Consider the following 25,196-nt stretch of genomic DNA (forward strand, 5'->3'; position numbering starts at 1 on the left):
CCCGTGGGCTGCAGGGCCGGGCCGCGGGTCAGCCCCTGCCTGTGGCACCGGGACCGTCGTCTCATCGGTTTTCTTGCAGTGCCTGCGGTGTAAACATCTGCTGGTACGAACGCGAGGAAGAAAGGAGGGGGGAGGTGAGCGTGCGGAGACCCCTCCTTCAGCTGACCCCGCGCTGTGGGGCGCCTGTCCCGCACACCCAGCCCGGGGCCGGGCGCCGGGGGGGGGTGGGGGCGAAGCTGTGCTTGCGCGGCCTGCGGACGGGCCTCAGTAACCGCGTACGCGCAGAGAGCTGCGGGAGGAGAGGCCATGGCGGCGGGGACGAGTGGGTGCTCGGCAGCGGGGCCGCGCACGGGCCTCCCCCGGGCTGCCTTCACCCTCCCGGCCCCTGCCGGCCTCTAATGTCGGGAAAATGGCTGGGAAAGGCGGGGAGCATCCCTGGAGCTCGGAGGGAGACCCCCGGGGCCGCCCCGCGAGAACCCCAGGCTCCAGGCGGCGGGACGCGGGGGAAGCGGCTTGAGATCGCCCCGGTACAGAGCGCGCCGCGCCGAGGTTTTATTTTTTAAACATCTGAAAGGACGTCTGACATGGGAGAGGGTTTGTAATCGCTGGGCGGAAAGCGACGAGAAGGTGGAGAGGAGGGTGAGGGAAGTCAGCGCTGCCCCGGGCGGGCGAGGGACGGAACAGCCGCCGGTCGCCTGAATTTGCCCATCCCGAGGAGAAGCGGAGCCTGTACCGCACCGAAATGCGGAGCCCCCGCGGGGCTTTAGCGGCTCTCCGGCGCTGCTCGGCCCGCGGCCCCACGGTCTCCACACACCCGCACCCATGCAGGCCCGCAGAGCCGGACGCCGGTGGCCCGGGCCCTACAGCGGCCTGTGGGCAGGGGCGGTGTCCCGGCCCCCTCCCCTGCTCCGCGGGGCCGGTCCCCTCGGCCTGGGGCTGCTTCCTGCACGGAAAGCGCCGGAGCTCGGCCACGGCCGTTTCTGGCGAGCTCCTCCGGCAAGGAGGAATTCGGCAAAGGGCGTTTGCTTCCAGCCCTTTTTTTTTTTTTTTTTTTTTTTTTTTGGTGAATGGATAAAATGTTCTTGCTTTGGATCTCCTCAAGGTTGAACTCCTATTTTTTTTTTTTTAGCCGGTTCCTCCGACCGTGGGAAAGACGCTACCTTGGCTTTGCGATGACATTACTGCCAAGTCTGGGATGGGGTGGGGGTTAGGGAACTAAGGCTTTGAAATCGCTGCCCAATTTTCCTCTTCTCCTTCGCCTCTCCCTTTCATCCAGTGGGGCTCCTCCAACAACTGGATGCCTCCAGCGGGCCCCGTACTCCAACAGATGTACAACTTTCAATTATTTTCAGCACATTTTAATCAGGCCTGGCTCAGATAACGCCCTAATTAAAGAGACCTCGCTATCGGCACCGCGGTTCAGAACTCAACTTTCTTATCACATTCCTGAAGCTTTGGGTCAGGCAACACCGGAAAATGCGGCCAAAACCTCATTCTGCTCCGAGCTGCGTTTTCAAGGTCACTGAAAGTCTGCGCCGGGCCAAAAGTAGCCTAGAAAGTGTCAGTGTTTGCTGAAAGTTAAAAAAAAAAAAAAAAGAGAGAGAGACTGAGGGAAATGGGGAAAAGGGAGTTGAAGGTTGAGCCGCTGCCCCGAGGACTCGGGGAGGAGATAAGGAGCGAGGAGCAGCTGCGGGACGGGACCCGCGGGGCACCGGGCTGTCAGCGCTGCGGTCATCGCCGCGAGAGCCGCTCTGCTGCTGGGGCGGGGGGTGCGAGAGGTTTGGTGCGAGAGGTTTGGCCGGGGGTGAGTCGGTCCCGCTCCTGTCCCAGCTCCGCAGCCTCAGGGCCGGCTTGAAATCACCGCGCAGGTGAAGGCTTCGAAGTCTTTGCGGTGTTGTTTTGTTGTTGGGTTTGTTTTGTGGTTTGTTTTTTTTTTTTCCCCTGCCCGTTGCTCCTTTCACTTCTCCCGCGCAACCCCGCAGGTTCATCAATTCCTGCAATGTCGCTGGATCTGCAGAGACAATAAGATGGAGAAGCAACGGCCGAACCCCCTTGCCGCCTCTCCGTTTTATTATCTCTGCCCCCGCTGCTGTTGTCGGCCGGCGGCGGGGATGCAGGGACCCGCACGGCGCCGAGGGAGCTGAGAGAGGAGCCCCAAATCAGACCCGGGTGCTCCCCCCTCGCAGAATGAAGTCACCCCCAGGCCCCACGGCACATCCAAACGGGGCCATGGGGTGCCCGTGGGAGAAGAAGCGGGTTAAGAGAGGTGTGCGAGGGAGGGAGCGCTCCTCGTCAGTTTCGTTTCTTTTCCCAGCCCGCGACGGACTTTTTGTTTTGTTTTGGTTTGGTTTTGGAAGAGTGACTCTCGGAGGAGCTCGGTTCTCGAGGTAAACGCTGATGAGCCGAGAAGCCTCTGAGATAATATTACTTTGTAATTACTTTTTTAGCTGAAGTTGTTTAGCCAGCTCCAAGTCATTAATGAAAGTTGGTGTCCGAGCACCTGATTTACGATTTCGTCTCGGCCCAGGGTCAGCAGAGGTGGTCTCTTTCCATCTGAATCTGCTCGGTGTAGGAAACAAAATAGGCTGTTTATTATTTTGGAGAGCAATTTTCGCTGAAAGGAGGAGTTTTATTTTTGCATGTAACATTCCGCCTCTTTATTGCAGACTCTTCAGAGAGCTGCTCTTAAAAAAAAAAAAAAAGATTAAAGGGTAACTTCTAAATTGGAAACGGCAGAGGAGTACACTGAGCAGATGGGAATCTTCCTCTTTAATATGAGCAACAATTAATGAAAACATCCTTTTTTATTACCGAGGCCGATCCGTTCTCTTTAAACACCAACGAGACTTCCGACTTTCCGCCTCTCGGAGCGGGCTGCCCGGCTTGCTTCTCCCCGGGGCAGGGGGGGGGGGTCCCACGCGGGTCCCGAGGGGTTTCCACGGGGGTCCTTCCCGCGCCCGCAGCCTAGGGAGGTGCGGGGAGGCGGGGGGTGCGGTGGGAGAGTGAACGAAGGGGCACAGCCTCGCGGTGTCTTTTTCCCCACCGGGGGAAGCCCAGCGCGGTGCAATAAACGCCGAGTTTTTTCTCTCGCTCGACGCCTGCTCGGAGGGCCTTCGCGGGGCCGGGTGGGCTCAACCCCCCTCGCCCTTCCCCTAACCCCGGGGATCTCTTCGGCAGGTTACAGCACCGTGGCCTTTGACGGGACCCCGAGCTACGGCCACACGCCTTCCCACCACGCCGCTCAGTTTACAAACCACTCCTTCAAACACGAGGACCCCATCGCCCAGCAGCCCTCCCTAGGTAACCGCAGCCTCCGCGGGGTGCGGGCCGCCCTCCCGGCCGCGGCGGGTCCGGTCTCAAAGAGCACTGACGATCCGGAGTGACTCCGGTGTCGCACCTGCGGACCTGGGGCGCGGGGAGGGGGGGGGGATATGTCCAGTCGGCGCAGGGGTTAACTCTTTGCCGCTTTCTCCGCAGGGGACCAGCAGTACTCGGTGCCCCCCCCGGTGTACGGCTGTCACACCCCCACCGACAGCTGCACTGGCAGCCAGGCCCTGCTCCTCCGGACCCCCTACAACAGGTACCTCCGCCGGCGGGGGGCGTCGCCTTGCCTGCTTCCGCGCGGGTTTGTTGTTCGGACGTGGTCTCTGCCCCGCATGCCGTTCAAACAGCTTTCCCCTTTCGGCAACGAAAGAGAAAAGAAAAAAAAATCACACGTTAAAAAAAAAAAAAAAAACAAGAAAACAAAACAAACAAACAAACAAAAAAAAACCCAAATAACCACAAAACGAAAAAAAAGACTTCTTGTCTCCCTCCCTGGCCCCGCCGTATCTCAGAGCCCTCCCGACCCGGGGTGTGAGGGGCTGGGGCTGGGCTGCGCCTCGGGGCAGGGAAGTGCCCGCCGCCTCTGGGAAGAGGGACCCGGGCCGCCCGGCCTCCTCGGAGCATCCCCGTCACGGCGGGAGCCCGCTGGTGCGGAGGGTTTGGGATTTGCCCTCATCTGCACCGGGGGGAAGTGTCCAGCCCAAACCCTGCTCCAGAGCATCCCACCCCCGCCCCGCTCCCGTTCTCTCCGCCTCGGCTTTTGCAGACTGAGAGCCCTTCCGACGTGAGGTGGGGGGGACGGGACACCGGCGTGCGGGGAGGTTATTTATTGAAAACGGGGCAGTGGACCCGTCGGATTTCCTCGTCAGGAGAAAGGTGCGTGTGGGGCTTCGCGGCAAAAGCGCGAAATCTCGTCGCCAACAGACGGGGCGGTTGCGAGCGCGGCTTCCCGTGTTCTCCGGTCTGGCACGGCGGGGGCTGGGCGCGTCTCTTGCAGTTTTACAACGTGTTTAGTGAGCAAAGAAGCTCCCCAAAATTTATTCTTCAACTTTTTGTGAACTTGGAGCCGGTCCCGTATCCCAGTGTTGCTAAGTAACTCTCGCACACAAAACAATCCGCCCCGCGCGCAGGCCGGTTATTTCATCCCCGATTAATCAACACTGGACGCGGGACAACAAAATTCTGTCACTTCCAGAAGCCGCTTCGCTAATGAACGCGAGCTGACGTAAAGGGAAGGAGGGAATGAGGTAATGAAGGAAGGAAAGAAGCCTATCCAGAGAGATTAGCTTGCAGAATAATTGGCGGGGCGAAGTCCTGCGCCGCGGCGACAGAGATTGCTCCCCTCGCAGGGAAATCTATAAATATGGATCGCGGGGAGGGCGGCCCCGCACCGGGGGGGGCTCCGTACCCTTGGTCCTGCTCTGTTTGCGGGGAGGTTCACCGCTCACCTCGGTGAGATAAGGGTTTAACCCCTCCAACCTCACGGTACCGATGCGTCGGGGGTGTAAATCAGGGCAGAACTGGTTCCGGGTGGGGGGCAGCTGCAATTTGTCCAATGCAATTTGCCTCCCGCACCTCAGCCTGCACAGGTGGGTGAGAGCATCGGGAGCAAACGGTGTTCCTACTTTGCGAGTGCTGTGGAGAACGGTTACGGTGCAGAAACGGAGGTGACTCATTAGCCGCATCTCCAGAGGCCAAAAACCCACCCACACTCTCTTTATCCATATTTATATTGATTTGACGAAATCGCGTTGGGTTTTTTTTTTTGTTTGTTTGGGGTTTTTTTTTGGTTTGGTGTGGTTTTTGTTTGTTTTTGTTTGTTTGCTTGTTTATTTTGGGGGTTGTGGTTTTGTTTTTGTTTGTTTGTTTGTTTGTTTTTGACCGTACGTATTGATTCCGCACCTCCTTTGCGTAGATTTATTTCCCTTCTCGCCGTTCGGGTCCGGTTTGCCAGCTCCGCTGTGACACCCGACGGCTCGGTTACCGCATCCGAGCGGCGGGGCCGGGGCGGTGAGGCTACCGGTGGCCCGGGCAAAGCAGCCGGGAAGGCGACAGCTTGAAAGAAGCAGTCAAAAGATCGTAATTCTTATACTGGAAGCAAAACCATCTCCGCAATCTCCCGTCTCGGCAGCTGCCCCCTCCCCGCGCACCGCGCAGCCCGCCCCACTCGGGAGCCGGGCGCGGGTGACCAAACCCGCGCAAGTTGCGCGCCTGCGTTAGACGGCTGGCGTTGGCGGGTCGGTTCAAAGGGTGATGTGAACTTTTCTACCTCGCGCTGTTGGATGTAGTAAACATGCTGGATGTTGAAAATTTACTGTGAGTCACACTTACAAAGACTTTAAAAGTGGAGGAGTCCGGGTTCAGATGATAGCTCGTTCTGTGCGGAGGTCAAGAACTCGGTAATACCGCAACGCAGGCCAAAACAAACTCTATATGATCTACTACTGGCTTCCTTTTAAGTTCCCTTTTTGCTCAGCGTTGACTTCCTTTTATTCCACTCCAACTTACATTAATCCCCGTTGGAGAAACGTTCTTCCCTCCACCCCCTTTTCCTCTCGTTTCTCTTTAAAAGCATCTCTGTAATGAAAATAAGTTATTTTTAGTGTCTCCTTCGTGGCCGTTTGGAGGGCCAAGGATTCAGATTGAAAGCAGCGCAGGCGTATCCCCGGGGAGCCCGCTTTCCTTCTCGCCACTCAAACCCCATCGGACGCTGAGATTTTGAGAGAAGCTGTCAATTCCGTGGGATCATCTCACAGTGCCGTCAATAACGAACCGCGGCGAGGCGTAAATGGAGTTAGGGATGCCCTGTGATGTCACACGTTAGATGCGAGATGCATCCCTGCCTCCCCCCCCACCCCCCGCGGGACCGCTTTCGCGATTTCGCCGAAATTTGGGCAATTCCGGGTTTTTCGGGATGTAAACCTCGCAGAGTAGTGGGCTTGAGATTTCCACGGAACAGAAGTTTCTCCCCTTGGGCGCTGTTGGCAGTAGAGCTCACACAGAGATGGCACCCCGCGCGAGGGGTGTAGGGGTGCCCCTCCGTGGGCATCCCGGTGCCGGAGCACGGCCCACTCGCGGCGTGCCTAGAGCCCGCAGAGCGTCCCGCGGGAATCCGCTCGCAGGGCCTCGGGTGAAACGACTCCTTTTCCCCAAGTTGCGCAGCTGAAACACGCCCACTGCCGGCTCCGGCGTGGGTGCGGCCCAGGCTGGCGTGGGGTTCCGAGACAGCCTGGCGTGGGGTGTTGAGCCCGACGTAGCATGGGGTGCCGAGCTTGGGCTGGCGTGGGGTGACGCGCCGGGCTGTTGTAGGGTGCCGAGCCCGGCGTGGCGTGGGGTGCCAAGACGGCTTTGCGTGGGGTGCTAAGCCCGGCCTGCTGTGGGGTGCCGAGCCCGGGCGCCCGTTCCTCCTGACCCTACTCCTTCCCCCGGCTCCTGCCTCACCGCGACTGCAGCGAGGGGGCAAGGAGGGGTTGGGGGGCGAAGGCTGCGGGTCCTGCAGCCGCCTCGCGCCGGAAGGACCGGCTGCGGCAGAGCGGGGTCCAGCAGCAGAAGCGGGGCTCCCTCGCCTCCTCTCTCCCAGCGCTTTCCGAAACGCCCAACCCGCCCGAAAACCACCCCGGGCTCCCTTCGACGGCTGGGACCGGTTCGAGCTCCGCCGCTCAGCCCTGCCCGAAGCCGGGGGGGCAGGAGCGAAGCGCGGCTGCGGGTCGGGGAGGGCAGGAGCTTCAGGCGGGGGGGTGGGGGGAAAGCTGCGGGTTCAGCTGGCCGCTGGTTTCCGAGCGGTTTGTTTTGGACACTGTCACCCGAAGGCGGCATGCGGTACAGTGGCTGGGAGCTAGTGACAAGATGAATAAGTGTATGGCTTTATGAAAAAGCAAAGGAGGGGGAAAAGTGGATATTGTGGGGGAGGCTCTTATAAATGAACTGTCAAGGGAAAGAAAGTTAAAGGGAAATCTCCTGCTGTAAATGCATCGGGCGGGCACTTCTAATAAAAATCAGGGTCCTGGAGGAATTAATTACAGCAGCATTACAGGAAGAATTCGTGGAATTGCAAAACGTAGTTGGCACAGACCAGCACGGACTGCTATTGCAAATGGGGAAACTGCAGGAGAGTTTAACAATTCCTGAGCTGATATGCAGGACATTGTAGTAGCATAATAGCACTTCAGACACACTAATGAATAATCGTGTCCAGCGATACTGACAAATGATATTACGCATACTTCGAGATTGAAGTCACTTGATTTGTTTTTATATGCAAAAGCTTCCCACTGGAATTTGACTTTTTTAGGTCGCTTCTACCTAACACGAAGGAAAAAAATAAGAAAAAAAAAAACCAAACCAAACCAAAACAAACCCTTCCTCTAATAACAGAATGATATAAATTCACCGCGTAAGTCCAGCGAGTTTAGGTGTAATTAATCAGCAGGGAGACGCGGGGTTATTGCGAGCGGCTGTTCCCCGGCATCAATCACCGAGCCCGGCTGAAAGGCCCGCGCCCCCCCCCCTCCCCCCTTGGCCGGGGCGAGCGGACAGTGGGGCGGCCCCGCAGCCTGTCCCGGGGGCAGCCCCTCCGCGGCCCCGCCGGCGGGGGGGGGCTGCGGCTGGACGCCGGGTTTACCGGTTGGACGTGGCCGGGGAAGGTGGGGAGGCAGCCGGGACGAGCCCCGAGCTTCGTGCATCGCCCGGCCGCCCCCGTCCCCTGCTCCTCGGCGCGGCGACATCCGTCCCGAGTCGCGATAGCTGCTGCCCCTCCCCCAGCCCAAAGCAGTTTACAGGTTTGCCTTTTTCACACAAATACCCCCCTTCCCCAGCCCGCAAGGCTGCCTACGCGCCTCTCGTTCATTTCAGTGTGTCACGATCGGATATGGCTTTTCTGTAAGGAAAAAGTTTTCTCTCTCCGCTTCCAGCTATTTACAATTCGATTCAAAGAGGCTTTTCAATGCGTAGCCGTTCTTTTATTTTATTTCATTTTCTCTTCTAAAAACCCATAATACATCGATAATGGGGATTATACAAAATAAATTCACTTTCTACCGTTACGTATGTAAAAACAATAACAAAGAAAACGTTGCTTTCTCGACGTATCGATTTTAATTTAACGGCAGTACTTCTAATTCTTCGTGTTTTCACCACAGTGACAATTTATACCAAATGACCTCGCAGCTGGAATGCATGACCTGGAACCAGATGAACCTGGGATCCACGCTGAAGGGGTAAGGCGCCGCTTCGTTCCTCCTCTTTCGCCCTGGCGCCGCCGCGTTGCTGAGCCACCTTCACCTGGCGTTTTACGAACGAGCCCGGTCGCTCGCACCAAAAAACACCGGCTGGTTCCGACGGTGGCAGGCGGTCGGGCTAAGGCTCACGGCGCAGTTCAACACCGCCGGTAACGACCCGAGCCGGGGGGCAGGCGCGGGCTGTACTGAGCCCGGCGGCAGGTTCGTGTTTACCGGGCGAGGCCTCGGCGGGGGTCCCCGGGCAGCGCTCGGCCCGGTTCGGGTGCCGGTGCCGGTCCCCGCCTCGAGTGGCCGGCCCTTCCTACCATCTCCTCTTCCCTTTCCCTCCCTTCGCCAGGCCCCGTGTCCGGTGTCCCGGCCCTGCCGCCTCCCGCCTTCCTTCCTCCCGGCCATTGTCGCCCTCCCACCTGCCGGGAAGAGGCTCCGGCACGCCTCCCCCGCGGGGCTTCCTGCCGCCGGGCCTGCAGGAAGGCCCCGAGGCGCCGCGGGGCCCCGCCGGGGTGGCGGGCGGGCGGGCGGGGGCCGCGCTCCGGGCCTCCGCCCCGGCCTGGGCCTTGCGCCGGGCCTGCCCCCGCCGGCTCCAGGCCTGGGCCTTGCGCCGGGCCTGCCGGTGCACCCGGGGGCGGGAAGGACGAAGGAGGCGACAGGGCGGCGCGAAGGAGGCTCCAGCTGCCCCGCTTCGGGTCGAGTGTTCTCCAGAGCGCCCAGAGGCAGGGCCGAGGCCCACCGGGCTGGGGCACTGCCCCAGCTTCACTTTCTTTCATCCAGCATCGCTGCCATGGTCAAAAGAGACACCCTTTGGTCTTAGCCAAGGTGAAGCCAAACATGGCCTGCTCTGCTCGGAGCAGGTCACTGGCTGTGGAAGCTCCGCAGCCCAAGGTAGGCATCGCCAGCTTGCCTGGAGATGTTCTCGTGTCTAAGCCTATGCAGTCGCAACTGAACCGCAGGAGAGGTCTAGCAGAGCCCACGTAGAGCTGTGCTTTCATGTAGTTGTAAATGTGAAAACCTTGTTCAAGATGGACTTTGCGTACAGTGCTGTAGCGTGGTCAAGGAAAAAAAAAATGTTATGAGTCTGCTTCTAGCTCATTCACAAATGGTCTTTGAAGGTTAGAGGGAGACGATAGTAGCATAGTAAACTATCTACACCAGAATGAACTAGGGAATCGAGCCCAGAAAGATCTGTCAAGGAACTCTCTTGCTTAAGAAGATCCCCAGATCCTACAGTTGTGTAGAGTTCAGTGTCTCTGCTGCCCATCCTCTCTTTTTAAAGGTTATTTCCTACTTTTATTTTCCAGAAATGTTTTTTATTTCCTTTTTAAACCGTACCCTTTAAAGATCAGTCACTGCAATATTAGACACTGTTTTGTCTCTTCCGAAGAAAATATCCTGCAAAATGGAGAAACACCTCAACCTTGACTGAGGTCCAAGTTATTAAAGCAAGGAAGAGGTTATTCTTTGGGGAATTCAGTGAAAAAAAAAAAAAGACACAATAGAAATATTAAAGGAGTACTGAACAAAATAAATGGCTTCTTACTTGCCCAGGAGTCAGACTGTTAGCAGTGTAAAGTATGTGACCTAGGATGCATGGAGGTTGGGGGGGTGGAGGGGAAGAAATCAAGATGAATGATCTATGGTAAAGCAAAGCTGAAAGTTTTGGTATAGGCCAAGATTGTAGAATCTGTGGAAAATCAGTGCTAGACATAGCCTCATCACTGGTAATATGAGCCAAAATAGTTATCTGTCTTTTCTGGCTGAGAGTTACAATACACAGTACCTCCAATCTCAGTTGCCATGAACATAAGGTATTCTTCCCAAGATTTACATCTTTAAAATATATGAACTGTTCATAAGCGATTCCCAGGCGTTTAGTATTTCAGATGCTTTTCTCAATCTTGTAGTTGTAATTTAAGAATTTTGGAATCATTCTGTCTGTTGAAATATGGAGCTTCTAGATTCTGTCCAACGATGACAGTCCTTGTTTAGCTCCTTGCCTTGAGTTCCCCCAGCATTTCTTCCTGGCTTCGGCTTCTGTATATTATAAGAAGGAAGAAAACATTACCAGCAAGTTCTGCAAATGGTTAGAGACATCTATGATTATATAAAAGTTATGGGTCGTGCACTTTATACTGGACAGTATACCAGTTCTGTAGCTTGATTTCTGTTCACGTGTTCAGCTTAATTTACTGAAATGAAGCTGTGGCTGTCCATTTCAGGCAGAGCGTGTTAGCAGCTTCTATGCTTAACATTATCTAGCAGTTTATCTGGGAGCGTTCTGGTTTTAGCTGTTCACGTTCTTGCCAATATTTGACTGATCAGCTCCAGAATCTCCTTGCTCCAGATTAAAAGTTTGAAATTTTGCAAGGAGTACTGTCAGGTGGCCAAAACTGTGTCCTTTTTAGTTATTGTGAAAATCATTCCCATTGAGTTGCAAGCCAATGAACAGTCTTGGTTATGTGTGATCAGAAGCAAGAGCCTGGCAGCTAACCTATCTGATGATTTTATCTCCGAGAGCCTGCTTCAGTCTATGGCTTTAGGGCCTTAGAAGATTTTTTTCCTGTTTTTTTTTTTTTTTTTTTTTTTAATTCTTCCTTGGGTGTTTCAATATCTGATATTGGAACTGAGGGCAAGAAGTTTATTCATCCTGGTGGGTTTTAGTCTTTGAGTGCTTTCAAGTTGATTGTAAGCATTAGGGAACTGCAGAAGGTATGGCCTGAGGGTCAAGCAGAGGTGGATAATAGAAGGTATGGAATAGTGCGCCTGGCCAGCCATTGCTAAGTGGGAGAGAGAGAGAGAGAGACATCAGGTGAACAGAGATGTCTTCTGGCAGAGCACAACAACGTGATAGACTGGCAGGGGAAGGGGACAGAGGTGTAAATGGGGCAGCAGATAGAAGAGGCTGCAGCCAGACTACTCCAGAATGTGGAGTAGGTCCTAAAAGTTGAATTCTAGATGTTTCTACTTGCTGTCAAACCAAAAGGAAGTCTGATGACCCAAAATAAGCTTTCCTCTACAAGGAGTTGTCTGTGGAGAAGAAAACAACCTGCTACTGCTACCGTATAGTCCAAGTGACTTCAATCTGTGTTGTAGGTTTTCACTTAGGTTCTGAGTGCCGAAGACTGAGCTCAAGTTCTGCTTGTAACTCATGAGGGAAGAACAGTCCACATCTGGTGCCTTGTGAGCTAGTGTCTTGATTATATGTTGCCTGTTTGTCCAGGGACTTCTCTGTCACCTTCTGAACTTTGGGTAGACAAGAGGGAGGGCTGGCTTGTTGTCTGTGAGAGCTGTCACACAAACTGGCAGCTTTAAGGATCTGAAAGAAAAACTTCATGGTTAAGGCAGCGAACATCACTGTGGGACTGGATTTCTATCTCTTCAGACTGTTTGCTTGTGGTTTGTTGCTTATTTTGTGGTATTTTGTTTGAAGCAGCTGAGATCAGATTTATACTCTTGCGGGGAAGTCAGTGGGTCCTTTGCTTATTGTCCCGAGAACTCAGGTCTTGGACATCTCAAAATGGATGTCCTAGATTAGTGGGCACTTTTCCTCTCAGTTTCTGTCTTTAATATTTTTGTGTTGCTTTCTTATTTGTCCAATGTGGAAAATACTGCTTCCCTTGTAGTGGTACTGTTGAGGCAGACCTTGTGAGTATAAAACCTTCCGTGCTATTTTGATGAGATCTGTGTACAAGTGACATGGAAATGATTTATACCAAGCGGGAAATGATATGGCGTGGTAGCCACACACCCAACAGCAAGATGTAATAGAAATAATTCACAGTTGTCTCTTCAGCTGCTTGAGTAAAAAGTTGTGTATATAACCAGAAATAATTTGTTGGATTATTATTTTTTTTTTTTCCTTTCGGTTTTGCTCGGGTGTTACATAGTCAGCATGTTCCACAGACATTTGTTTATATTGCTGTTTGCTTAGGATCACTGGAGGAAAAATTAGGTACAATGTCTGTAGAACACAATTAAAACTGCATCAAAATAAGGCAGTGAAAACTTTTTGTCTAGGAGTTAATGGTAAAGGTTTTTCTGTTTAGCTTTGGTAGTATTATTAGTAAAATTTGGAGGTGCAAAACTTCCTACTTGGGTCCAGTTTCTGCAATCATCGTGAATTGTAAATGGCCAATGACCTATCGTCTCTGATGCTGAATTTCCCCTTTCCCACTGATAGCTGAGGGTCTCGTTTTGAAGGGAAGTGTTGGGTGAAATCCTGATTCCACTCAGGTCAATGATAAAAAAAAAAAAAAAAAAAGAAACCCAAACCAAACAAAGACTATTGAAGTCGGAGAGACTAGGGTCCCCTGAAAATCCAGAGCCTTCCTTTCATCAACCAGCTGTTTTTCTCATTGAAGATGGCAGAAGGGCTGTAATCTGTGAAGTCACATTTTTAAATATTCCTTTGCCTTGGAAAGGGCAGATAAAAGTGCAGCTTTAGACTCCACACTCCGTAATAGTATTAGACAAAAAGCAGGCAGAAACATGATCTTCTATATAACTAATCAGGATCTTTTTGCTGTCTCCATACATTTTTTTTTCCCAGGGTGCTAGGATGGTAAATATTTTAGCAGAGGGAATTAACTCTACTTCTCTTCCTTTATGTTCCGTTATCAACGAGACTAGCCCACACCCTCACTTTGCCTCATTTTTGGCTCCGTTTCTAAACCCTAAAATTCCTGTTCCTGCATTGAAACACAATTAAATTGAAGCTTAATGTGGTGCCTGTTTTATGTAATCTTGCTTTCTGGCTTTTTTTATTCTTCCAAGCCTGAATCTCATGAATCAATGTGTATTCACGTTTCATCTGAAATTTTCTAACTCTCCTCAGAATGCCCTAAAGCTTCCCTTTTTTGGTTTATGAAATAATAATAAAAACCTTAACTCTTCAGATTAAGTTGTAACTGCTTTATACATTAGACAGACAATTTCAGTTTAACGAAGTAAAAATGGTGTGAGAGAGAAATTGCAGCTTGATTATTTTTTAAAATATTCAGATTAGAATGTCATCTTTTATGAGGTTTTTTATAACCACTTAGATTGATACAACTCTCAAAAGCTGCTCTGTTTTTCATCACACATTCTCATCTGTAAAACCTTCATTTTTATTAATCTTTGTACAATCTGTACAACTGTGAGATTAATCATTTTAAAAGAGCTGTTTTCCTAGTGTTAAGGATTTGCTGGGCTAATGGTAAATGCAAGTGCTCCTAAATGCTCTACAACATGTAGCGCTTGCTTAGCGTTTTGTGTTGCATAAGTATCAATCTTTGTTTCCCAGTTATCTAGAGTTACATTTTATTGCTGTGTTTCCAGGTCTGTTTCTCGCTGCCTAGAACCAGAAAACAAAATATACCGAGTCCCTTTTTCACCAACTAACTCCAATTCTAAATATTTATAGTCCAGTTCTGTCTTTGTGCAGTTACCATTGAAGTCAAAGGGAGTTATGTATTTACAACGAAGGCAGAACTAGACTGTGGGGCCAAATCCTTCAGTCCTTACTCGAACAAAAATTTCTGTTGGATCCTGGCAGGCCAGTTTGGCTGCATCTAGCCTTGCTTAGATTTGACTTCTTTTAGGAGTTGTAGAGGGATTGGTCTAGTGTCTAACTGTAATTCTGGGCCTTTCTGGTTTTTTTTTTGTTTTTTTTTTTTTCTTTTTTCTTCTTTGGTTGTTCAGCTATTTGCCCCTTCATTATCACCCTGGCCATAGCTGAGTTTCTCCTGGGGGCTGCTCAGCCCTCGGAGCAGCAGAAGACATGGCGTAGCAGCTTTGGCCGTGCTCTCAGCCGTGCTCCGAGTGCACTTGCAGCAGGGCAGCGAGCAGCTCCCTTGGCAGTTCTCCAGGCTGCAGTGGTGTTGCTTGAGCCGCTCATCCTGCCGAGAGAGAACACGTAGGGCCTGGTCCCAGAAGCCTGTGTCTCCTGAATATCAGTGTTTACCTACCCTGGATTATCGCCGTTCCTCTGAACGGCACAGTATAATGCATCTTCTTTTTAGTTTATAGTTCATATGTTGTCAGTGGGGTGTACGGTGCACACATTGCAGTGCTTTGGTGGAAATCTAGTCTGTTACCTAGTCCTGAGAGTCTGTCAGGGTAAATTTTCATTATTATACTTAGAGATTTGGTGCCTTAAGTGTCTAAGGCATTGTCTCTTTGCCTAGTTAAACAGAGAGTGCTTGCCCAGAAAATATGAAAGTTAAGGAATCTCCTACCCTCTGAGGATTTCAGTTTAGTTAATGTACTGCAGGTATAAATTTGTCAGTTGCTCCTATTGCTCGTATATGTGGGATTGCATCTGACCATTGTCTCTTGTATGCAATAATGCAGGTGTTTGAGTTTCAGTAACGCATTTAGGAGGTTTATACTGGTTTTTCTATCAGTGCTTTTATTTTAGTATATAAATTACAGCAATATGAAACAAGCTGACTGTGCAAACTGTGGTATACATTTTGTGGCATACATCATGGATGCATTGAGTAAAGACTCTGGAAGAAAAAAGATTGTGTTTCACAGTGAAGTTACTGTCAATGCAGAGTGAAGGTTGAAGTTCAAGAGAGCAGAGATGTAGGGACGGTTTATGAAAACTCCTCCTTCAGTATTCCAATTTCTCCATGGACTGGAAAGAACATTCACCTGTTAATTTCTAGCTCCCTGAAGGTCTGATTATTCCGTAGCGCATCATAGTAAATAAATAGTATTTTAACCAAGAAATCTCATGTCATCCATTTTGCTGTCATCATCCATATGACCACACTGAGTACCAGCCAATGTTGATGGAAATGTGGCCAGTGTAGCATGGGAACTAGGGTTCCTGCTTGTTAAAGCGTCTCTCTGCGGGAGCCGGTTAAGTAAATGGCTGTTCATTACTTAATATATTAGGGTCAAGAGGCTCTGAAAACAGGTTTGAATCTTCAAGGCTTTGCAGCTGTATGTACAGTTTTAGTGAAGTATCACTAGAAATAATGGGAGGAAAAATGAAAAAGGCTGAATGTTGAGGATGGCTTCCCAATTGTGCAATAAAAATTGAGATGGAGGTCGTCTGGAGGATACTTCTCATTCACAGAGCCACTCCTTAGGGCATAGATAGAGTCTGTGTTCTGCTTTTTATTCCTAGGAGGAATTCTTTCAGAACTGACTGGTCTTTACAAAAGCAGTCATCCCTGAAAGGTGAAAACCATGTGAATTTGGAGGGAAAGCTAGGCTGTGTTTTATGGTATAAGCTTTTAGTATGTATTCCTCCTTCTGAAGATTCTGTCCTGGGAATTCTTATCTAGCTTTGTGTCTCTTGTTTATTGTAATGTGTAAAGTTGCTAGAACAGGCATGAATGAGAACTAGTTCATGAACATGAACACGGTTATCAGGGTGACTAATGCTGAAGTTCATATTTACTTTAATTTGCTACTGCGTTGCAGATGAGAATAGCTGCTACTTGCAGAACTTCCTCCTTACAAGTGGTAGTTCTAATTTAATTTCTGTTTTAAAATGCACTGTTTAGTTTGTGATCAACTTGGGTATCACCATGGGTTGGGTGCTTTTCAACTTTTTTAACATCTGTGGACTTGCAGCCTTTCAGTAGAGAGGAAAATTCAATGCTGATGTGGAACCTGAATTGAGCAAATGGTAATAGCACGTGGTAATTTGTTACTTGTATTAGGGAACAAAAGGCACATCTGGGCCCTGAGCAGAGAGGAGACCCTATTTAGTTGGACATGGTATGTATCTAGAGAAGAGCTTAATCCATTTAAACTGGATAATGGTATCTTCCTTTCTCGATTATTACAGGTATTAACACAGATCAGAGATAATTTCTTGCCACCATGCTGTAACTTATTTCATTATGATCAATTAAAATTGAAATAAGCAGAGCTTACCTTCGTAAAAGGTATAACCTTTGATTTGAGTAGGCAGGTGGAGCCAGGATTTGAATCTAGTATTTTTGCAGTAAGGGATTTGATCTAAAGGAGCACATCTGCCAGGTGGCAGCCTGCACGCTGTTATGGGGCTGAGGAATGCGACCCACACCCCGCAGTAAGAGCGGTTCACAAATACTGCTCCTCTCCTGTTTAGCAAGGTTCACAAACCGTTTAGACATCTCCCGCATTCCAGTTCCACTGGCTGTTCTGCAAATCACTTACGAGGTTTAAAACTTCCTTGTAATTCTACTCTGCACATGAACTTTGAGTGAAGAGAAAGGAAGGACCAGTGAAATGAGCGTCTGGGCCCCAGGGACCCCTTCAAATTGCTATTGCAAGCATTTGGCAAAGACTGGGATAACATCCTATGTATCCATCTTTGTCCCTAGCTGTGTGCCCTTGGGCTTTGTTCTGGGCTTTCTAATTTCTAGTGCAGTGCAGAACATATTAATACATGTGGCAATGTACACAATAATGTAACATACTCATTTAAAAATAAAACCTAAAACTTATTTACATAATTTTGATGTTAAGAAGGTTGCAAACAGAAAACAGCAATGTTCCATTCTGAACAGGAGAATTTAGGATTTTGAGGAATATAGTTAGATAAAACATAGAGTTGTGACACCTCCAAAGCACAGCAGAGGTTACACATTTTTGAAATTATTGTGATGGTGCTGCATGAGGAGTCTTGAAAATTTATACCTAGTAGGGATAGGCTGTGTTTGTTTTTTAATTTTATTTTTGTAAAAGGTTAATTTGTAGCGCATCCTGCAAGCTGATACGTGGGATAAGTAGTTTGGACACTGATTTGTAATCTCTGTTTATGAGTACATGACTGCTATTCTTATAAATGTCATCACTTTCTTGGTAGTATCTGGTAATATCTGAGTCATGAGGTGCTGACAAAAATCCACTGCACTTAATGTGAAACTTGAGGCATTTTGCTCATTCCAAAAGATATTAGCAATAGTCAGCCCCACATTTAACTGATAAATAACGTGTACATGTGCACATGACACAGTTATGCTGCTATGTGGATTTTTTCCTCTTACCTAAAATCTTTGTAGAAATACATCAGAGTTCAAATCATGACAATTTTTTTTTGTTTTTTTTACTGGACTGCCTTAATGGATGCTAATAGACGTATGTATGGAATCAGTGCATTGTGCCAGCGGGAGCAGATCCATACGAAGGCAGAGCAGGCTTCCTTTGGTGAATTTTGTTTGAACTTGGATGTCCTGGCTGTAAAAGCAAATGCTGCATATATTATCAACTACTTCAGAAATGAAACCTCTTACATGGAGCTGAGTAGTGAAAAATATTTCATTTTACCATTATTCCCCTCTTTATTTACAGCCATACAGCAGGATACGAAAATGAGAACCACAGTGCTCCCATGTTATACAGCTGTGGGGCCCAATACAGAATACACACCCACGGAGTTTTTAGAGGCATACAAGTGAGTATATTAGGGCATTCTTCTTAGAGAGGTAAACTGCTGCCTTTTTATAATGTTCATTCACTATTTCAGAAGTATTTGTAAATCCGTCCTTGATTTGCAGTTTCCCTGTGTTATCAAAAAATGGTTTACATAAGTGTTCTGACTTCACTGAAGCCATTGAGGTATAATGTAAGATTTCTTTCTGACACAGTCATTTAAAATGGTTTCTTTCTTCTAAAATATATGTGTGAGGCAATATTCCTTACTCAAGATGATCCAAAATATACTATCCAGTTTCTGACTTCTAGCTCCGGTCACTTTGGCCCTGTGAAGCTTCTGTGGTTACAAAGGACTCCGTCTGATAACTGTAGAGAAGAAAGTGTTAGATGACATTTTGCTTTTATGGATTTCTGAAACTTTACTAATTCAAACATATTTCCTTAAACCAAAATATAGTAAATGGTTGTTTCCTAGTGACTAAGTAATTAGTGAATATTTGGAAGGAACTTACCATTCATGGGAGTTCATTTCCTCCCTTTCTGAAACAGTCACATCATCAATAAATACCACTGTAGAAGATATACCTTCTTAAAACTGATGGCAAAGTCATTACGTAATATTTATCTCTTCTGCATTGCTTTGTGTTGTTGACATACATCAATGCTTTCAGATAGCATCTTTTCTCCTTTTCCTTTTCCGTATAGTTTAACAAGTCATTATTCAGTGGCAAGCTCTCAGAAATAAGCTCATGAGCCAGCTTTTGTTGAGTGAATAAAAGTGAGTGGCTGACATTGTTTAAGGAGGTTAATTATCGCTGGAGGAGAAGATTGTCTCTGATGGAACATTGTGACAGTGGCCAAAATGCATTAAGGCTGAACTATTCACCAGCTCCACCTAGACAGTCTTTCTTCTTTTGTTTTTTACCAATTTGTATTAAGCCGATACATTAGTTTCCCTGTCCTTTAACTTCATACGAATAAAGAGGAGAATGCTACTCTGGCTTGTGCTCTTGCCTCTTACATTGGTATAAGCCTAAAACTATTTCTTCTGCCAAGGGGTGCTCTTCCAGGATTGTGTGAGTGATTATACATGAGGTCAGAATGTAGTCCATTTAATCTTGTATATAAATATTGGTGAGAGAATTTAATACTTAGAGTTCATGGTATTTCACCTTGAAATAATTTTAATACTCTGCAAAGAGCAGATTAAGGTATACTAAGGTTGTACTTCTTTAATGTAGAATAAAATAAAATTGCCTGTTTGCAGTACAATATATTTAAGTATCAGTTTGTCCTGGAGAAGTGCCTCTGATTGTTTGTCTTTGAATATGTTGAGTACAAGTTTGAGAACATACACATTTCATTAGCAAGTCTCTGTCATTGCAGGATGTCCGACGGGTGCCAGGAGTAGCTCCAACTATTGTCCGATCAGCAAGTGAGACAAATGAAAAACGTCCCTTCATGTGCGCATACCCTGGCTGTAACAAGCGATACTTTAAGTTGTCCCATTTACAGATGCACAGCAGAAAGCACACTGGTAAGTGTCAGCATGGGTTGGTATAAATCACGTTACAGCACTGGACAGCAAAGTGGGTAGGGTGATTCTGAAATAGCATAAGGTGCAAGAAATGATCTGCCAGGTCAGGGGCAGTGAGAATCTGTCAGATGAGTATGTATGTGCTCTGTCATCTGGGCAATCCCTCTTTTGGGTGCGGAAGACTCTCCGAATCCAGTGAAGAAAAACACAGAGCAATGCTGACAGCAAGTAGATCACCTCCCTCCCTCTCTTACTGTTACAGAGCATCATTCAGGGCTGTGAATCATTGTCTCTGTGTTTTGGGTTTTTTTTCACCTCATTTGGGACCATCAAAGCTTGTTACAAATAGTAACTGTTGTCAGCTATTAAGAAGTTTCCTCTACAAGAGGAACCTAGATGTTTAGCAGCCTCTTGTCCTCCTATGTAAGCGGTTTCTGTTTGGGAGCAGAGGCAGGGATTGGCAAATGGGCTTCCTTGCTATGGGATATTTCCGTGAAGAATTGAGCCTCAAGCCAGTTGCTTGTAGGCTGAGATCTGGATTCTCTCTGAGTTCAGGCAATCTAAGTTACATCTCAAAATGTGGAAATCAGATGCCCTGCTGCACCTTGCCAAAGAGTAAACAGAATTGTTTCCCCCATTGGGAGATTTATACTGTTGGAAATGTATAATTATGATATACTTTTAGATATGCTGCTTATGCTTTTTTTATTTTTTTTTTGATTGCCTATCATATTTTTAGTTAGACAGTTTTCTTTTCTGGGCCAATCTAGAAAGCTGTGGATGAAATCTGTTAATCCAGATGCTCAGTTACCCATTAATATGACGGAAGGCCAAAGGGATGAAACCGGCAGCAGGAAGGCAGCCGTACTGCTGTGACCTAGCAGATTGTCTAACATCTCATAAAGAGTAGTTGCAGACTTTTCCTTTTGGAGACCATGTGGTGACATTAGTTAACTGCATAAAATACTTCTAGGTGATAAATTAACGTACAAAGCATTTTTAATTTCTGAATGGGCAGGTCACAAAATATTCAGATAGACATCTTCAGTGTTGCTCAGATTACACGTTCAAGATAATTTAGATTGTAACTGGAATTTGATCTTTAGAGATGAAAGTCTACAGAAATGCTGTTCTATTTTCTGTAAATAAATTGGAAACAGAAGAAAATTCAGAGCTCTTTTAGGGTCCATTAACTGCAGTATTTTTCTTTGTATACCTAAACATTTCTGAATTTTTCTCATAATCACTATTTCTTTCATGCCTGAAGTGATTCACTCTGTATTTTAACAGTCATAATTTGTTTGTTCTGGTCCCATATTTTATTCCATTTAGTTGCTTGGCTTTAGCAATGCTGTTTCTGGATGGTATCACAAGGACTTCAGCTTACGTCCTGGAGATTTTCAGAATTATACCACGTATAATCTAGGCATGTAGAGTCACAAAAGCCCCAAAAGACATAGAAGATAGGACTATGGCTGTCCAGCATCTTTAGAGAGACCTCTCTCATTGTCTTTGATGTCATACATGAAATGTTGCTGATGATAAGACCATGTAAGCTTTTGAGGTTGGTTGCAGCTGAAGAGGGGAAGCAAGGGATAGCGCATGGCTGCTATGGGAATTGCTTGGGTAACATGCCTGCCTGATGCATTCAGCTTTATGATCAGAAGGGAGTTCTCCCCTTTATCAGGCTAGCAGGTTTTGTCCTCAGCCTGTTGTATGGGTACTAGCCATTTCCTATGATTACTGTCTGGAAATTCTAACTTACCTCTTACAGCTGCTGTAGAGGCTTAGAATATGATGCCTTTCATTTCTGGTCTCCTTTTGTTGTCTGTTAGTTTTAGCTTTTGGGAATGCTTGGTGAACTGTATTTTATGGGAGCATCTGGAGTGGATAGTCTACAAATGCTTCTAAGTCAACATATTCTTGGCATATTGAAGAGTCTGAAATTGGTGGCCATAATGGTCTTTTTCATTGCCATGCTCTTCAGGCGTCCTGGACAGTTGAACCAACTGTTGTGAAGCAAATTCATTTCCAGTCTCCTTTGTAACTTCATGTCATTCTCTGCCTGTCTAACCCTGTTCCTCCTCGTGGAACAGCTGATTGTCAAAAGCAAAATTTGGAAACCAGTTTTCTCCAAGGGCAGATCAGTCATCACTGTGAAGAATGCATGTGTCTTGTTGGTAATAGTCATGGCAGCTATAGTTCACACTTCTCTGCACCTTCTTTTTTTTTTCTCCACCTGCTTATTTTTATATGTTAGGGAATATCTTAAGGGGCCAGTATGACTCAAGTGAGGCTGTTGGTTTATGTTGATAATTATGTGGCTGTCTCTTAGGCTCTTTGATCATCTTCCTCTTTGTAACCCAATGAACTCCAAAACCCCACTCTAGAGGTCTCTACTAGCTATAGAAATTGGGCTTGGTGGAATTAGCATATTGGACAAAGTAGTTGGCAAACATAACTCCTAATATTCTCACTAAAGAAAGGGATATGTCTCTTCTGCTGCTGCTTCAATGTTTTGGTGGGGAGGAATACTAACGAGCCAATTGAAAGTCAAGAGAGCTGTCAGATGTTGGCTCAAGTGGAGGATGATTTGGTTGTGTTTGGTATACCTCTCTACAGCTGACATAAAATTTTACTAGTCGTCCTGTAAGGTAGTTCTGGGTTCAGTCATGGGTTTGAAGCTCTTCCACCTTTCTTACTAGGTCAATTTTTAAAATTATTAACACTTAATTTGAAACGTATATCTGTATTTGTTACATATATCTAATATTAAACCAGCAGATAATATCTCTGCAGAATAATGTTGGCTCTTGATTATCTTTTTTCTTTCTATAATAGATACTTACAGAGAACTGGCTCATCAGATCTTCCATTCTTCACCAGTTGCAGTACAGCAAAACCAAGCAGGGCCCTGAAACACAAAGCTGGATTCTGTAATCAGTTTTTACCAATGTTTCAACATAGCCTTAGTTGAAAATATGTTGACATTTTGTACCCTCCAAGACTCCTTATCCATTGTTAACAATGCCTTTATTGAAAAACGTACAGCCAAAAAAGCTTTTTTTTCTTATCTTGGTGTATTTTGCTGCAGTTTCAGGCCTCTGAAAGGAAATGCAAAAATACATATAACTTTTCAACAGTGCTGCAAATAATGTGAATTATCATCCTGTGGCAGACTTCAGAGACTTTTTTGCAGAAACAAATTCATGCCTAGACCTTCATAAATTTTGTTTATGGTGGAAACATCAGCATTCTTGCCAGAGACACTTTGGGTTCAGTGCCACACATTGGAAAAACTGAATTTATCCTAACGGAAAACTGAGCATCTTTTCAGAGAAAATATGCTCTGCCTGTTTGCCAGGGATATTCTTCAGCCTAAATATGCTGAACTTCAGATATGAACTTCTGCAATGAAGTATGAGAACCTGTAAATCAGGAAGGTTGTCCTTTATGCGTAGGGGACTCAGGTCTTGGTGGTGAATTTTTGAGGCTCTTGGGGGATGTAGGTAATGCAGTCCAATAATGATTTTTATGCTAATCATCTAACAATGATTTATTTGCTTTGACAAAAGCAAATATCCTTTTCCTGTGGCATGTGCCACTGTGCTGCTAAATGCTTTACAGTCATTAGTGCAGTTCATCATTACAACACCTTCGAAAGACAGAGCTATGTCCTCTGTATACAGAGGAGATAAATTGATAAATGAGTGTAATTGTGCCTGAGCTTGGAACTGCACAGGCTCTCCCCTTAAGAGTCTCGTGTAGTCACTTCTGGGATAGCACTCTTTCATTAATGTTGCTTTGAAATACTGACCTTCGTACTTAAGCTGTGGAATACCATTCTGCAGAATACTGTGGAAGCTGAAAGCATACATGAGTTCAAGGAACAACTGGAAAATTAATGAAAATAAACTCCGTTAATGAGTGTTAAATAGAAAGCCACCTTTGGCTTGGAAAGTTGTTAACTCATGAACTGCTGGATACTCTGAGTGTCCGGGGAAAGTACTGCTGCGTCCTTGCTGTCTTCTTCTGCTCTCCTGCAGGCATCTTTGGTGAGCCATGATGAGAGGCAGCTGGGCTCGATGGACCTTTGGCCTCAGCCAGCATGAACTGCCTTTAGACTTACATTTCTGTGTCATAAAATAAGAATACATATGTAATTAAAATACGAGATTAGTTTCAAAACAGTAATGACATCTCACACCTGAACTCCGATGTGAAGGTGACAGAAAATGCTACCTATAAAGGCTCACTACTAAGTAAAGTAACATACATTTTATCTAAGTTTGCTAAAGCAAGTTGTGTTGAATAGAAAAATGTTACATTAGCAAGGTTGTGATTATGTGGTTGTGCCCATTTGATTAAGTAAGTGTATGAGAAAAGGGTTTTAAACTGATGAAGAGAGTATAGACAAGCCTTCAGATTCTCATTCAGAGTTGCAGTTTCTGGTTTTAAAATCAGCCTCCTCTCCTCATGTTTTCTTGTTAGTGGCGGGCAGGCTTTTGCTCTTGCAGCACTCTTTCATTAAATGCAATCATGATGAATATTTAGTGCAACTGCTGCAGCAGCAGGAATTTCTGTTTTCCCATGTGTCTGGGCAAACAAATTTGCTCCAGATAAAATGTGCAGGCTTCCTCTAGTTTAAGTTAATTCTTTTTAAGCAAATAGATTTATTTTGTTAGAAGTACTTATTTTGATATGTGCAAGGCTGATTCACACTTGTTCTCCGATTGTTGAGCTTTGCTTTCTCTAAATATTTTCCTAAATATTAAAGAACTGCTATTCACTCTATCCTCTCTCGTCTTGACTATCCCATTATGCACCGCGTTTAGCCTTTCTTTTTTGTGCCTTCTTTCAGTAATGAAATGTAAATAATCATGGAAGCCTCCGAGTCACAGGTGGAAGGACTGGTGAAGTTTCATCTTCATCTCCTGTTTTGTTTTGAAATTGTATATGGTCACATAGGAAGGTGACAGCATTATGAGATGTTTTTCATACATTAAGAGACTTTAACCTTTTACTGGAGAGGCTCTAATAGGCCTGGGGAAACGAGACACTGCTCTGACCCCTCTCTGTATAGTGATTTAATGAGGTAATAACAGACTTTTTCTAATCTGGGACATTTCTTTTGTCCTGTTCTGATGAAACTTATGGGAGTTAACAGGTATGTGACAGTTGGCTTCAGCAGGCATTTTGCTTGGCAGTAGCTGACATGGAAGATGTAGAAGGAAAGGGAAATTAGGATTTCAGTCCAAATATTGTGCCTCTTTTTGTTTGCTTGCTTTTTGTTTTCTACGCAGTGCCATCATATCTCTATGTAAGCATCTTGGATTGATTCCTTTAATATATTCATTGGTTAAATTTGTCCTTAATTTAATCAAGATTATATTTCAAAGTGTTTAAAGAAATACTTCCATGTGCATGCTGTCAGACTGGCTATACTGTTTTATCCAAATACCTTCTTAACCATCTTCTGCGTTTATATTGCAATTAGCAGACAATCATCCTGTCACTGCATTCTGCTCTGCTGACATTCCCCCTCTTAAATCTGCCAAGGGGCTGAATTCCTTGGAAGTAAGTGGTTCCTGAAAAGCAGGCACCCCCCAGGGAGTCCTTGTGGTCAAAGTGTATGGAACTATTTCAAACACCTGTGGCAACTTTAATCCCTTATGCTAATAAATTAAGCACAGCAGACATAGAAATTGTCCACACCTAGGTTTGAGAATCAGTAAACTCCT

At 46.8% G+C, this 25,196-nt stretch overlaps 1 protein-coding gene across 2 annotated transcripts in view; it reads left to right on the forward strand.

The window, feature by feature from the left end:
• Positions 1-25,196, forward strand: part of WT1 (WT1 transcription factor) — a 34,607-nt gene that overhangs the window by 1,087 nt on the left and 8,324 nt on the right. For both annotated transcript variants that reach the window (XM_086748629.1, XM_086748630.1), the window contains exons 2-6: positions 3,178-3,300; positions 3,478-3,580; positions 8,463-8,540; positions 17,835-17,937; positions 19,305-19,455. In XM_086748629.1, coding sequence (XP_086604755.1) covers positions 3,178-3,300; positions 3,478-3,580; positions 8,463-8,540; positions 17,835-17,937; positions 19,305-19,455 — 558 coding nt within the window. The remainder of the gene's footprint in view (positions 1-3,177; positions 3,301-3,477; positions 3,581-8,462; positions 8,541-17,834; positions 17,938-19,304; positions 19,456-25,196) is intronic.

The sequence above is a fragment of the Chlamydotis macqueenii genome, chromosome 5, assembly GCF_036417535.1.
Source record: "Chlamydotis macqueenii isolate bChlMac1 chromosome 5, bChlMac1.mat, whole genome shotgun sequence".
NCBI lineage: Eukaryota > Metazoa > Chordata > Aves > Otidiformes > Otididae > Chlamydotis > Chlamydotis macqueenii.